Source organism: Mirounga angustirostris, unplaced genomic scaffold (assembly GCF_029215605.1).
Source record: "Mirounga angustirostris isolate CCGP_5_RB_7025 unplaced genomic scaffold, mMirAng1.0.hap1 SCAF_5, whole genome shotgun sequence".
NCBI classification, from domain to species: domain Eukaryota; kingdom Metazoa; phylum Chordata; class Mammalia; order Carnivora; family Phocidae; genus Mirounga; species Mirounga angustirostris.
Window position 1 is genome coordinate 8,921,200 of NW_026991713.1, and position 16,589 is coordinate 8,937,788.

Sequence of the window (16,589 nt, forward strand, 5' to 3'; positions counted from 1 at the left end):
CCCACTCTCACCTCATTATGCCTCTCATTTCATCAACTCTGTCTCTTAAGAGAATTCTCTTTCCTTCCATATCCAACTTCAGGTAAAACTACTTGAGAGCAAGCCCTAGCACTGAGTGTTGATAGCAATTCGCATCTAAAAATTTGGACCAGGTTCATAATTTATAGATTCAATAGATCTTCCTATATCAGACCCACCTTAAATATCTGTTCCTTTCAGTTCTTCCATTTGTAATAAATATTGCTTGTCCATTACATTCCAGGTACTTTGTTATAGTCTATGTACCCTGTGGTGATAGTAATGAATGAAATGGACAAAGATTCCAACCTGATGGAACTTACATTTTGGTAATCATCACAGCGGCTCTGAGAGATTGCTCTCCCACATAGACAAACAGTTTATTAAAATTAGGCTGCTACCTAAGTAGGGTTTTCTTTCATGGGCTTTGCCTAGACACTGGGACAAGAAGACATTTTTTTATTATAGGGGGAATAGACTTTTTTTGTAGCTGGGGGTTCTATAGGGATAGACCAGTATGATGTGGCATATTTTCTCTAGTTTATCTTGTAAAAGATGAATGTTTGAAGGTACTAAAAATATAGTGGCTTCAGAGACAGATTAAGTGGGTGAAGAGAGAAATATTTAAAGACAAGTTATTTGAAGCTTTCCTTGTCTTGTGCTTCAGTGAGGAGAGAGAGAAATAGCCACCAAATGACTAATGCATCAGTAATAGCTGAGGTATACTTTATATAGGCAGAAGAAAAACATAGTAAGAAAGTAGAAACAACTAAATAGAGAATCCTGTTATGGCATTAAAAAATCTGATTTATTAAAATTGCAACGGATTTGGGGGTGCCTGACTGGCTCAGTCAGTGGAGCATGCAGCTCTTGATCTCAGGGTCACGAATTCGAGCCCCACGTGCGGTGCAGAGTTGACTTTAAAAAAGTAAAAATAAAAAATAAATAAAATGGCAACAGACTTGGAATAGAATACTTTCAGCTGTATTTTTTGATCATAGTTTTTATTTGTCATTTTACAGATGCTGTGCCTAGGGGCACAGAAAAGAGCCCATCTCTGCAGACAAATGTGAGTTTGGACAAGAAATCAGACCATACCATTACAAATACTGTAACCGAACGCCCTTTGCAAATGCCTCTAGAAATGCAGTCAGCTGCAAGAACTTTTGAAATGTTGACAGCTTTACCATCATTTTGGTCACCGGATAAAGAAGAGTTTATCAGCCCTAATTTAAGGATGTCAAAGTCCGATTCTACTTTCTATAATCAAGCCTCTGTAGAGACGCTCTATGTCTCTCCCTCATTTAAAACATTTAACCCAGTGAAGGAGATTGTAAGCAATAAGGACTTTCAGAAGCTAACACAATCCAGCATTGCTCAGATGGATGAGGAAAACCTCAAGCCTGTGACCACGTGGGGTGAGTCTACACACACACACACACACACACCCTTCTTTTAAAGCATTCTTCTGTTACTTTTCTGTGCTTTCTGCCTCTGTTTTTGGTTCCCTACTTTCACTCTCCATCCAGTGGTATTAAAATGTCCACACCAGACAGAAGGACGTCTCAGTTGGGAAAGCACCACTTTTATTAAAGTCCTGAGAGGCAGTTCTCCGTTGGGAGCTCCAGGTGCTTGGTGGAAGCACAAGTTCTGAGCAATTCTAATGCCGAACAAATAAGAAAGAATTAGCATTAAATAAGAGCTTCCTGTTAGGCATTTAGGTTACTTATTTAGAGACTGTATAAGAAGAATTAGTTATTATGTATATTGCTGTGTATACACACAATATGTGTGTGTGTGTTTGTGCGCGCGCACGTGCAGCCTTTTTAAAGGGCTGTGTACCGATTGCAAAACAACAGTGGAGAATCTCTTCCTTTTTCTGTCCTATAAAACATTCAAAGGGTCGCAGTATTCTTGAGCCTGGATGGTAAAGGGAATCCAGGTTGTTGGCTGTCAGTTACCAAATCCTACATTGTATAATTATGCTTTCTTCTTTAAAGTCAATTAGTAAAAGAAGGATTTGTTTGTTCGTGCATTTTTCAAAGACTGAGTAGCTTTATTGGTTCTTATGTATAATAATGCTGACGAACTCATATAAATATAAAGTTTTTAATAAAAATATTTTAAACTGCCTCAAACTCAGGTCAAAAGTGCCATATATGTACAAACAATGGAAGCCAACATGTCGAGGCTAAAGAAACTCACCTCCGTGAATGATAGCAGATTCTCCTTGCTGCCCTTCGCAGAACTTGGGGGGGACCGAATAGCCTAAAAATAAACAGAGTCTTAGTTTTGTCACCAAATTAACTCTTCTGCAGAGACTGCTAATGTGGAAGCCACTGAGTACTGGTCGCGGTGAGCATGGTGGTTTCAGTGCATGGTTGTTCCCCTGGGAAATTGTTACTTTGATTTCATTTCTTTCCCAAATACCCCCCAAAAGATCATTGAAAATAGTTTTTGGCCGCTGCCTGTGTACCAAGTACACTTAGTTATAAAAATTAGCTGGAAGCTCCTCTAAAGCCAGTTAGGAAGGAAGACTTGCTTCTATTTATAATGAAGTAGATAGTATTGTTCTAACCCTCCCACCAAAAATACTGGTTAAAGCTGGAAAACTATTAAAAGCTGGTTTGAAGTCCTGTAAAACAACCAAGGTAGAAAACACAGAATGGGTCAAGATCCTTCGGAAAAGGACTGTGATGTTGTGATATAATGAGAAATATATATTTGGTCTTCATCCCTGGCTCCTGGCACAGAGCTCCTAAAACCCTTGGAATTTCCTGAGTGATAGGGGTGAGAAGAGTTACATTTTTGTTATTTGTAATAAGATCCTTCTTCCATATCTGAGTTTATGCTGAGGTAACCCTTGGAGGTTGGGGGCTGGTTGCCAGAGTAACCAATCAGGTGGTTAGAGGTTTGGAACTTTCAGCCCCACCCCTTGACCTCTAGGGTTGTTGAATTAATCACCCATGGCCAGTGATTTGATCAATCATGTCTCTGTAATGGAACCTCCATAAAAAACCTTAGACAGTGGGGTTTAGACAGCTTCCAGGTTGGTGCACACATGAAGTTTCTGGGAGGGTGGCATACCCAGAGAAGGCTTGGAAGCTCTGGGCCCCTTCCCCATACCTTGCCCTATGCATCCTTTCCATTTGGCTGTTCTGCGTTGTATTCTTTATAATAAACCAGTAATAGTAAGTAAAGCACTTTCCTAAGTTCCATGAGCCATTGTAGTGAATTATCAAACCCAAGGAAGGGATCATGGGATCCCTCAATTTATAGCCGGCAGGTCAGAAATACAGGAGGCCTAGACTTTTGATTGGCATCTAAAGTGGAGGGCAGTCCTAAAACTTGAGTCTTGAGATTAAGGGATTGAGCTTTTAATCTCTGGGGTCTGCACTAACTCTGGGTAGTGTCAGAATGGAGTTAAATTATAGGACACCTAGTTGGTGTCACATACAGAGAAAGAGAGAAATCCTTGTGTGTAAAACCCAAACATTTGGTGTCAGAAGTGATGTGAATAAAGTAGGAAACTAGTACTTTTAGTTGGTCCCACATTCACCTCAGTTTTCCCACCGTGGATCATTTGCCTGTTAGCAGAGCAGGATATAGAAACTGAGGGAAAGTCAGAGACCTGGACTCTCCACGGTCTCGCTGAGCTTGGGAGATAGGTTTGGAGTTTAGGGCTTCCCAGGTGGCAGGGACGCCAGGAGTCAATATTCCAGAGGAGAGGAAGTCACAGAGGAGAAAGCCGGAAAGTCTTTGTGTAATTTCCTACTGAAACATCTGCCTCCTGCTGAAGAGGCACACATTCTGGATGTGGTGCCAAGAAACTGCATGAGAAGCAGCTTCGAAGGGGCCAACACGCCACCCATGAGATTCGAATCATCTCATGGTGCTGGGAGACAGAGGTCAGAGTTCAGGATCTGCCATGTTGTAGTGGCTCTGGTAAGGACTCCATGCTCTGAGCCGGGGCCGCTGACAGGCCCCACCCGAAGCACCAGAACTACCGTCTAGGCGGAAGGGCAAACCAGAACGAGACTAGCCCTCACAAATGCTGCAACCCAGCTCCAGCTAGAGCAAAGTCATTGCTTTGTATCCCATCTGTCTTCTAGAAGACAACGAAATCCTTTCTTAAGAGCTCCTGTCATTTTTTGTGCAAAATTTTTGGCATTTAAAATCCAGGAGAGGGCGCCTGGGTGGCTCAGTTGGTTAAGCGACTGCCTTCGGCTCAGGTCATGATCCTGGAGTCCCGGGATCGAGTCCCACATCAGGCTCCCTGCTCAGCAGGGAGTCTGCTTCTCCCTCTCCCGCTCCCCCCTCTTGTGCTCTCTCTCTCTCTCACTCTCTCTCTCAAATAAATAAATAAAATCTTAAAAAATAAAATAAAATAAAATAAAATCCAGGAGAAAAACAGACAGCAGAAACAGACCCACAGATAAGCTAGATACTGATGCTATAAGATAGGTACTTTAAAATAACTGTGATTAATATGATCAAGAGCACAGAGGGAAAGATGGAGAATTTCATCAGAATACTATCATCTGTAAAGAAAGAATGAAATGAGAGTTCCAGAGCTGAAAAATACACTAGCCAACATTAAGACCGGGAGGGCACACTTCAGTCATATGAGGTATCAAAAGAGAGCTTCAGTACTGGCAAAGGAGCTGGACAGTTCTGCGGGAAATCCCAAAAGGGAGGGAAACTCGGAAGGGGTGAGCCCCACCCCACATTCTGTCTATAAACTCTGCCTGAATCCTTGACTGACTGTTAAACTATTCATGGAGGGGAAGACCCCAGTGCATTTGGTGGGGAGGAAAAACTGAGCACTGGAAATGATAAATATGTGGGTAAATATAAACTTGATTTCTATTCTAATTTTTTTTTAAGATTTTATTTATTTATTTATTTATTAAATTTTTTTAAAAAATTTTATTCTTATGTTAATCCCCATACATTACATCATTAGTTTTAGATGAAGTGTTCCATGATTCATTGTTTGTGCACAACACCCAGTGCTCCATGCAGAATGTGCCCTCCTCAATACCCACCACCAGGCTAACCCATCCTCCCACCCCCCTCCCCTCTAGAACCCTCAGTTTGTTTTTCAGAGTCTATCGTCTCTCATGGTTCGTCTACCCCTCCGATTTCCCCCGCTTCATTCTTCCCCTCCCGCTACCTTCTTCTTCTTCTTTTTTTTTTTTTCTTAACATATAATGCATTATTTGTTTCAGAGGTACAGATCTGAGATTCAACAGTCTTGCACCATTCACAGCGCTCTATTCTAATTTTTTAAATGCATATGACTGTTTAAGGCAAAATCTTCATACTGTATTTTGGGTTTTAAAACATGGAGATGGAGTATATATTCCATCATAGCACAGAGAGTGGTGAATTGCAGAGTTGTTAGCGGCTCAGGCTCTGGAGTCACACAGCTGGGGTTCATCATCTCAGCCCAGCCACTGGTTTTGTGACCCGTATGCATCAGTGTCTTCATCTACAGGGCATTTGGGAACAGGCTGGCACTGCCACATACAGCTGCTGGAGGGGTTCCATGAATTCACAAACACAAAACAGATCCGAGTAGGATCTGGTACCAGGCAGGTGCCATAGAAAAGTTTGCTATTACTCCAGTGTCCATATTTTTAGTTCCACTTTTCGAGCTCTAGGCCCCCAGCCCCCTCCTAACCCTCCAGATCCATTCTGGTTATTTCCCAAAAGTACCCAGGAGTTCCTTTCTTATTCTCAGGAACGAGGAGACTCCTATGCTTCCAGAAAGGGCATTCCAGGCTGAGGAAAAATGCACAGTTATGACTGACCAAAGAGAGTCTAGGAGCTCCGATTCATTCTCCACAGAACAGCCAGAAGACTTGAGGACTAAATTCCCCCACTGAAACCCCAGACTTCTCACTGTGTTCCTAGAGATCAGATAGCCTTCCATACCCTGCTCGGCCTAGCTTCTGCCTCTCCCAGCAGCCTGTGTTGTTTCTGTTTTGTCAAGTAAACCAAATTGCTTCGCCACCTTTGTACTGTTGTTCCCTCAGACCAGAACACTTCTGATCCACCCCTTCCTCAGTTCACTCCTACTCATCCTTCAGGGGTCAGCTCAGAGAGCACTTCTGCAAGATTTCCTGACCCCCTCTATTATTTCAAATCCCCCTCCCACTATATGTTGTCTTAGTACCTATAAGTATCCTTCTAGCACGTATGGTCTAATTTTAATTCTATTATATAATTCAGTATAATTATGTATGTATTGAATTGTTTAATGTCTCCCCACCCCTAAGTGGAATGCCCCTTCCTGAGGGAGGGGACCGTGTCTGCTTGTTTACTATTGTATTCCCCAGCACCAGGCACGGTGTCTTGGACATAATAGGTACCCAGTATTTAATAAGTGAATTAAAAGCAGCCTAGTAAAGCAGGGATGGAATGTGTGCATGAACAAATAATGGAAGAAAACACTAGAAAATTATGCCAGAACAGATGATGAGGAGCTGTGTGGGCCAGGTTAAGAAGCTTGGACTTTATTTTGAAGAGAATGCAAGTCACTAAAGGTGTTAAACCGGGTAAGTGGCTTTTCAAATGTGTTTAGAAAAATTACTGTGTCAGGGAATGTGGAGGACTGTCATGGAGGGGGTGAAACTGGAGCAGGGAGCCCGGCAGGGGGGCTGTTGCCTGGAAGGAAATGGGGTGGGAGCTGGGAGACAAGAGCAGGGGAGAGGGAGGGGGGCTAGCCTGAGATGGGGCATGGCCGGGGGCAAGGAGGCTAGAATCCAGAATAGAAAACACCTCATCCTGAGGGCCTGTACGGAAGGAGGGGAAAGGATGTATCAGATGTGAGAGAAGGGTTTTGTGGTTTTTAATAATTAAGATGTGTCGAGCTTTCATGCACTACACATTATATGTCATGGCCTCCATATCTTATTGTCTGAGGTCACCTGCCCAGACCAAGGGGTTTGGAGTGGTGGTAGAAGTCGGTGAAAGGACTGGTACAATTTAGATTTGCCACTCCAGAGAATGGAAGAAGGAGCTGATAAGACACTGATTTGACAAAGGAGCCAGGAGCCGTAATTTGTAGGAATCCTAATTTGCAGGAATCCTAATTTGCAGGAATCCTAATTTGCAGGAATCCTAATTTGCAGGATCCTTTTCTTCAATAGTGCTGAGCCGCCTGGGGGTAGGAATGAAAAAGGTAGATACTTGAATTGAAATAGGATTAGGACAGGAACTTGCAAACCATAGCTTTGGGGCCAAATGAGGCCCCTCCCTATTTTTGTAAATGAAGTTTTACTGGAACAACCACAGTAATTGGTTTACGTGTCATCTTTGTTTGCTTCTGTGCTGCAAAGCGGAGCGTACTTGCAGTAGAGACCCTACGTCCCATAAGGCCTAAAGTAGTTACAATCTGGTTCTTTACAGGAAAGGTCTGCTGACTCCCGGATTAGGAATTAGCAGCAGATAAAGCAGAGAACATGGCAGGGGGTGATGGGGGGAAGAAAGTGGTTCAAGTGATGGATAATGGGATTCTAGACTCGACAAGAGAGGGGAGTCAGGTGGGTATTGATGGAATGAGAGAGAATAAAAGGATTATTGGATCTACTGGCTCAATGAGGCCAAAGTGTAGATGCATTAAACGGAACGAGAGGGCTGGAAGTAATCGAGAAGAAGTCATCTTGGAAAGCAAGATTTCAGAGTAGGGCAGTTCTTGAGTGATGACATGTTCTAGGGAGTGCTCAGAGGAATGGCTGAAGGTGACTCATGGTGGAGGAATTCAGGAAACGATGAGGTGGGTTTGATGGCTAGTCTCCGTGGACGCTGGATGATCGAGGCTAGAAAAGACAGCGTCTATTTTCTGTTTTTCTATTTTATTGTTTTAAGAAGTATTTGTGTATATGAAGGGTCCAGGCCTGGTAGTGTAAACTCTTTGGAGATAAAGAGCTGGGTGAATTTAAAAAGATTTACACACTCACAGTGTAGCAGATTTCAGCTGTCAGGGGGCTCTGTCCAAGGCAGCCACCAAATACAGGTTAATGTTTTCATTCTGATACTTCCACTGAATGACGGATTTGCTGCAGCCACTCCTTTGACCTCTTGATGCTAAATAGCTCTGTTCCTAGAACAGTCCATTCCTTCTCCTCCTCCATTTAAACTTTAAGTTATTTATCTGTAGGTCAAACTATTCCTTTAGGTCATTAGATCGTTTGTCGTGCACACTGAAAAGAAAAAGGGAGCTAATAGATGCACAGAAGCCAAATCACTATATTCATGAGCCACAGTTCGGGTAAGTGTGTTAGACTGTGCTGGACTTTACTTTCTAATTTGGGGAGAGGAAAAAAAATCTATACATTCTCATGCTGGGATAGTGGTGAGCATTCTCACTGGCTCCATCCTTTGTTTATATCTCATTGATTCCATTTTTGTACTCTGGATTTCAGTAGTGGTTGTTCAGTAGAGCTGTTTCTCAGTTCATCTTTGCTAAGGAAAGAAACCAAACATCACACACACACACATACACACACACACACGTCCTTTAACTTTTTGTCTATAAAAGGCTTCAGAGCCAGAATAATGAACATTTCCCAAAAAGAAATGGGGAGAATGGTAGGAAACAGCTCGGCAAACGGTCTTAGCTAACCCTGAGCTCCCCGTCAGGCTGGTTCAGAAGCAGCACGCAGAGTGGAGGGTGAAGGAGTATCATCAGACCCAGCAGGGAAGTCAGAGCGGCACCCCTGCGCTGCCCCCAGACGCAGTCCCGGCAGTTCCTCCAGCCCTTCAGCTCCTGCCTGCCTTCTTGCAGGCAAAAAGACACACTGATTTGATTTTTTTTAATTCAGTGAACCAAATTTATAGTTCATAGGTAAGTGAGAGAAGTCATCATTAATCCAATAATCCAATCATGCCAATAACAATTTAGTGTTAGTGATAGGGGTGTACTCATTAGCATTTCTCTCTAATCCTATGTTATTCCTAAATCTGTTTCTTTCATGTAGCTTATTTATAATAATGACATTAAAGTAAATTTTCAAATATTATGTTTTTAAAAACTGAGATCTAATTCATGTACCAGAAAATGGACCCTACGAAAGCGTACAATTTAGTGGGTTTTAGTATTCCCAGAGGTGTGCAATCACGACTACTAATTCCAGAACATTTTCATCACCCCAAAGAAGTCCTGCATCCATTAGCAGTCACTCCCCATTCCTCCCTACCCCTAGAGCCCCCCCCCCCCACCCCGCAACCAGTAATCTACTTTCTCTTTTTGCCTACTCTGGACATCTCATGTTATGGAATCGTACGATATGTGCCTTTTGTGCCTGGCTTCTTTCGCTTCACACAGTGTTTTCAGAGTTCATCCACGTTGTCGCATGAATCAGTACTTTACTCTTTCTTATGGCTGAGTAATATTCCGCTGTAGAGAGAAACGCATTTTACTGATCCATTCATCAGTTGATGGATATTTGAGTTGTTTCCACTTTTTAGCTATTATGAATAATTTTGCTATGGACATTTATGTAAAATGTTACTTTCTATATCACAGAACAAAATCAAAATATTTTCATTCATGTGTACTCTTAACCTGACAGTCATTATGTATCAGGAAAACTGAGAGGGAGGAATTGGACAAAGAATTAAAAGTTCCTCTGTTGTACAGTGAGCAGTCTGAAGTGTTTAGTTGACCAAGGACCTGCTGCTAACAGAAGAATTTACATTTACAACTACAGCTGAAGAGAGTTTAAAAATATTTCTAGAAATGCACTTGTAATTATATTTTTGCAATGCAGTTCTTCTAAATGCTTTTTAAGTTTAAAGTTACAATGAGATAATTAACTGGTCTGATGTTTTTCATGAGTATAAAAAGTTAGAGCTAACACATCAGCATTTGGAATAATTTTATCAGTGCTATCTTTAAGCAGGTGCAACATTAATTCGCATACATCTATCACACAGGGAGATTTTTAAATGCAGCCATTTCTTGCTGCTTATCTGCTGCATTTCAGCCCTGGTAGATACACTGTATGAGAAGGATGAATGGGTTTTTTTATTTTTTATTGTTATGTTAATTACCACACATTACATCATTAGTTTTTGATGTAGTGTTCCATGATTCATTGTTTGTGCATAACACCCAGTGCTCCATGCAGAATGTGCCCTCTTTAATACCCATCACCAGGCTAACCCATCCCCTTAATCCCCCTCTCCTCTAAAACCCTCAGTTTGTTTCTCGGAGTCCATAGTCTCTCATGGTTCGTCTCCCCCTCCGATTTCCCCCCCTTCATTCTTCCCCTCCTGCTATCTTCTTTTTTTTTCTTAACATATATTGCATTATTGTTTCAGAGGTACAGATCTGTGATTCAACAGTCTTGCACAATTCACAGCGCTCACCATAGCACATACCATCCCCAGTGTCTATCACCCAGCCACCCCATCCCTCCCACCCCACCCCCCACTCCAGCAACCCTCAGTTTGTTTCCTGAGATTAAGAATTCCTCATATCGGGGCGCCTGGGTGGCTCAGTCATTAAGCGTCTGCCTTCGGCTCAGGTCATGATCTCAGGGTCCTGGGATCGAGCCCCACGTCAGGCTCCCTGCTCAGCGGGAGGCCTGCTTCTCCCTCTCCTACTCCCCCTGCTTGTGTTCCCTCTCTCGCTGTGTTTCTCTCTGTCAAATGGATAAATAAATAAAATCTTTTTAAAAAAAAAGAATTCCTCATATCAGTGAGGTCATATGATAAATGTCTTTCTCTGATCGACTTATTTCGCTCAGCATAACACCCCCCAGTTCCATCCACGTCGTTGCAAATGGCAAGATCTCATTCCTTTTGATGGCTGCATAATATTCCATTGTATATCTGCACCACATCTTCTTTATCCATTCATCTGTCGATAGACATCTTGGCTCTTTCCACAGTTTGGCTACTGTGGACATTGCTGCTATAAACATCGGGGTGCACGTACCCTTTCGGATCCCTACATTTGTAGGGATACCCAGTACTGGATACCCAGTAGTGCAATTGCTGGATCGTATGGGAGCTCCATTTTCAACGGAAAGGATGAATGTTCACAAGATAGTCACATACCTCCTGGAGTGAGCGAGCAGGAGCAGGGTAACTAAATGGGCAGGAGAGGCACCCTGACGTGCAGCTCAAAGTGCCTGCTACAGCTGTGGTGTGTTTGGAAACAAAAGTAAATTGGTGTGCAGCAATCAGAGATGAAGTGGCTTTTTATGAGCAAAAGCCTGTGAATGGAAGCTACGAAACTGTAAACAATGATGAGCCAGTTAGTTAGCAGTTGCAGCTACAAAGCAAAAGAAAGGCGGACCGAGAGGAGAAAGCAGTGATTCTCAGACTTTGGCAGCCATCAGAAACACCCGGAGGCTTGCTGAACCTCAGTTTCCTGGACACGACCCCAATTTCTGATTTCGTTTAGAGTGATGGGGCCCAAGAACCTCATTTCTAACAAATTCCCGAGTGCTGCTGCCGCGTGTCGGGGGACCACACTTTGAGAACCACTGGCATCAAGTGAAACCAGGTTAAAGTTAACCAGCTTATCTTAACCACATCACGCCCATGTGACTAACATAACTGTGTTATCCTTTTTCAGTGACCTCTTGGAGAATGTGCTACCCCAAAATGGAGGTACACCAAGAAAGAGAGAGATATGGGATATAGAAAACAGGAGAGCCAACACAGGAGGATGGGGCAGGGACATGTCAGGTGACAGCTGTGACCCAAACATCACACACCCAGACTCAGGACACACATGCGTTGAGGCTCTCACCATTTTCAGGAAAAAGCTGACCTAGATTCTTCTGTGCACTCCTCTTGCCTCGACCATGTGCCGATGAAGTTCCTGTTTTCCTTTCTATGACTTCAGCTTTTTTTTTTTTAATTATTATTTTAAAGTAACAACTCTAGTTAGCTGCGACGACATTGGAACCGTGCGTACCACCTAATACACGCATGAGTGTAAATAGCTATTCCAAGACAAGAAACAGTTCTGTGTCAAGGAAAGTTTGGAAACCACTTGAATAAATTACTGTAGATTTCTCAGAACTTTCAATGTGCTAGTGTTCATTGTTAATCTCTTAAAGAGAGGCACAATATGCATTTTCCCAGTCTTCTCTGACTTGACAATCCTGTTCTCACAAAATGTCTTTTAACATCTTAAGGAACACAATGTTCCTCGGAACACGGGTTGGGAAATAATGATTTAGAGTGAAGTGCAAAAAGAAGAGAGTATGATTTTGCCTGAAATGGAATTAAAATGTTATCAAATTTTTAATTTTACGGAAAACAGGTTTAAAATGCTTTTTATTTTATTTATTGTTTCTTGGTCAAAAAAAATTATATATGTGTACTCAAATGTTCCAGGTCTCAGGTGGTTTGGAGTTCAGTCTCAACTGTATTTGAGCAGTTAGAGAAAGAGATTCGTTTCACAGGTTTTGGGTACTTGTAGTTCGTTGTTCATTTTGCCATAATATTCTTTGTAGAAGAAAAAAAAAAGATGAAGGAATCTAAGTTACAGCTTTCTCACACTGTCTACTTTAAATGCCAACTTTTAAAATGCCACCAGCCAGTAGAATAGGGTGTAATACTTTACTTTTCTGCTCTCTCTGTTAAGTGTAGTGTAAAAATATGTTGGGCACAGTTCAGAGTCAAGGCGAATATTGATACTTCTATGTTAGTTTCATTTCCATGGCGGTATTGGGATATGATACATCTTTAGATTTTCTCCACTTCCTGCTTTGGGTTTATTTAGGCTAATTATGAATATTTAACATATAACATTATAAGTAGTATATTTATGTTGAGACCTTACCCATAGGACTTTACATTGTAAAATTATTTTAGCTATTACTCTCATTTGTATGTTACATAATCTTTCTCTCCCGTTTATACGTTTTAGTTTCAACCACCTCTGAAGGAACATCCTCCTTTTCCACTTTATCTGTGTCAACTCCTGATTCAACCTCTCCAGAGAAGTCTGTTCATCTCTTATACCCGATTTTGGCTGGACCTTCCTTCTGGACTCTGTCCCATCAACAGTCTTCTGCCTCCTTTAAGGATGAAGATAAGACAGCCAGGGCTCATCACCCCTTAGCTCTTAGGGGCCTAGTGTCTTCTGATGAAGAGGAAAATGACAACCTCAATCTCCTGGAACGTCTTCCAGATAACTCTGAGTCTGCCAGGAAGCAGACAAGTCCTGCTTCTGGCAGTAATTGGGCAGAGTTTTCCACCACAAATGTAGACCACTGCACCTCTATGTCCTGTCCGAGTTTTCAGACAACTGAAGGTCTGCCGAAAGAGCCTGAAGGAAACAATTCCATTAAGGTTCTCCTCGGGGAGGTGAAAAATGCCATAGTCAAACTACACGAAGACCTGAGCATGGTGATAAGGGAACTTCATGTCATCAATAGCCATCTGGTGAGCATGAGTGGGAATAGTCTGCAACTAAGCAAATCTTCACCGCTTCCCCAGTCTTCTGAGGGGACCTCAGATCACATCTAATAAGCTCCATAGCCATTTTTGGTAGAACTCCTGTGGTTCCACTTCCCAAAGACTAAGTTAACCTCCTATAGATTCTCATTATTACGGCAAAAATAGGGTGGTGGTTTGATTTTTCCTTGCCAGGGTTATTAACAAATCTCTTTCAAACCGATAAACTCATTTGGTTTATTTTTTAAAGAGAAAAGGTATCACCTTTGATAATATTATCAGACTTAAATATGAACTAATGTTCCTTTGAAACTGAAGAAAATTTCATTCTTCCACGCTTTGGACTTTACCTCCAAATATGTTAAACATCAGTGAAGTTGTGAGAAGACAAACTGCAAATGGCTATTCTAGAGCATTTGGATAAGCAGGCAGTAGGAAGCCCTTCATAGCCTGGGTAGCTGTTTCCTATGGTCTCATGCCAAGTTTCAGATTCCCCAGACCAAGGCCCAGAAATCTTTCCTTTCCTGTGGCTGCCACCGTTGGTTAGGGGTTAAGTTGAGACAAGTAGGACACGGAACAGGAGTTTTTATTGTTAATGTATATTGCAAAGTGAATTCAAATGCATACTTTTTTCTTGTATCTGGAAAATAAATTTGATATTTTTCATCTAATATGTATTTTTTTAATTCATTAAGACAGACTTTCAAGTAGAAATATCTCAATTTTTATATTTATGGGAAAATGATCTAGTTTAGGGGTCATAGACCAGTGCTTCTCAATCCTACTGCACATTAGAATCACCAGAGATGCTTTTATTCCTGATTTACATTAATTTGAAAGGACAGTGCAAGGGCTCCGTGTACCCATCACTCAGTTTCGACAATTACCAACTAAAAGCTAAAATAATTCCTGATTATTTTGAAGAAATACGGGACATTTCAAAAATATTCTAATGCTGGGTGCACTCCCAAGCCAAAACTGATTTTCACCATGCAAACTGGGTTATGAACTAGAGGGAACTGCTAGTGGAACTGTTAGTGGGAAGACTGTGAACTGGGAGGAGGTTTGGCATATTTGAGGAGGGGCAAGGAAGTCACTGTGGCTGGTGTGAAGTGAGGAAAGGGGAGATTAGTAGGAGATTTGAGGTCATGGAGGAAAGAGCAAGGAGTAGTGCCAGATGATACAGGTTTTAGAAGACCATTGTTAGACATTTTGGCCTTTCCTCTATGAAATAAAAATTGTGACAAGGTTTTAGAGTGAAAAATGATCTTAGGGCTCTAAATGATCATGTTGGCTTTGGGGGAGAGATGGATGCAGGGCCATGGGGTGAGGCAGGTAAGGCAATTAGAAGGCTATTGCAGTTATCCAGGTAAGAGCTGATGGTGGATCAAGCCAGGTTAGGCATAGTGTAGGTACATGAGAAGTGATTTGTTTAGGGATTTGCTGATAGGTTGGATAAAATATATGAGAGAGAAGAGTGACCGCCAAACCCAAGGTATTGGATGGAGCAGTTGAAATTCAAGATGAACTTGCCATCAACTGGAATGAGGAAGGTTGCAGATAGGGGAAATGTGGAGGCATTCAGTTTTAGACAGGTTAAAATCTCAGATGTCTATTAACCCAAGTGGAGATACCCAGGAAACAATTGGATGTGAGAGTTGAGTCAGAGAGAGAGATCTAGATTGGAATGGAGGCTGGGGGTTAGTAATTTGTGGTTATTTAAAGCTATGAGACTGGATAAAATTGCCAAAGGAATGAGTGTGACAGTGGAGAGAATCTGAAAGCCTAAGCCCTGAGGCATTCTAACAGAAGAAGATCAAGAAGAAGTTGAGGAATCAATGAATGAGGCTGAGAAGGAGCTACCACTGAAGTAGGAACAAAACAGTAGTGTGTAGTGTTCAGAAGCCCAGGGTGTTTTTCTCTTCTTGGCCCTTTCCTCTTCTATATGCATTTCAGAAGCACCTTTCCAAATTCTTCCCAAATCCTATTAGATTTTTTAAAAAGTTTTTATTTAAATTCCAATTACTTAACATGCAGTGTAATATTAGTTTCAGGTGTACAATATAGTGATTCAAAGCTCTATTTGATTTTGATCAAAGTTGCATTAAATTTATTCTTCAATTTAGGGAATTTTTAAAATAAATTTAATCTTCTAATCTAGGGGCATGGTATATCTGTATGTTTCTATGGGTCTTGTCTTATAAACTTTATATTTAGTCTTCCAATCCATGGGCATGGTATATCTCTATGTTCATTTATGTCTTCTCTTAGTGTTCTTCAGTAAACTCATAATCTCCCCCACAGAGGGCTTCTGTTTCTTTTTTAAAGACTTAATATTCTCATGCTTGATATTTTTGTGCTATTGTAAATGCTACCTTTTTGCTAGTTTTTCAATTTTGGAACATAACAGTTGATAAAAATCTAAATCTCCATCAAGATTCACTAATAGTTAACATGTTACAATGTTTGCTTTATCTCCCTCTCTTGCTAAACATGTTTATATCTTTATTATTTAGACAGGTAAATAGGTACACACATGTGTTGCTGAATCATTTGAAAGGAAGATTCAGATATCCTGACACTTCACCACAGAATACTGCAACATACTTTACTACATGAATCAGGGTGATTATTTTCCAACCTACCTTCAAGTTACTCAGTTCTCTCTTCAGCTGTGTCTAATCTTTGTTAAATCTTCCCATTAAGTTTTTAATTCAGTTATTCCTCTTTCCATTTCTAGAATTCTACTTGGTTCTTTTTAAATATTTTAAAAGATTCTTTTAAAAAAACTTTTCATAGGTCCATGTTTCTTGCAGATATTTTCAAGCATAACTTTACTAGTAAGAATAATAAATAAACTAGAGAGTATCCTTACCAGCAAACTATCAAGAATATATGCATTTAAGGCTATAAATTTCCTTTTACTGCAACCCACAAAATTTAAAATTGAGATATAATTCACATACCATAAAATTTACCCTTTTAAGGTATATAATTCAGTGGTTTTAGTATATTCACAGAGTTGCACAACCATCACTACTATCTAATTCGAGAATTGTTTCATCACCACAAAAATACACCCCATACTCATTAAGAGTCATTCCCCATTTTCCCCTCCTTCAAGCCCCTGGCAACCCCTA

The 16,589-nt window shown here is 41.1% G+C and overlaps 1 protein-coding gene across 1 annotated transcript in view; it reads left to right on the plus strand.

Moving 5' to 3' along the window:
- The window catches only part of ENTHD1 (ENTH domain containing 1), a 104,271-nt gene extending 90,737 nt beyond the window's left edge, over positions 1-13,534 (plus strand). The window contains exons 5-6 of the mRNA XM_045872487.2: positions 1,041-1,436; positions 12,920-13,534. Coding sequence (XP_045728443.2) covers positions 1,041-1,436; positions 12,920-13,521 — 998 coding nt within the window. The 3' untranslated portion in view covers positions 13,522-13,534. The remainder of the gene's footprint in view (positions 1-1,040; positions 1,437-12,919) is intronic.
- Positions 13,535-16,589: the final 3,055 nt, after the last annotated feature.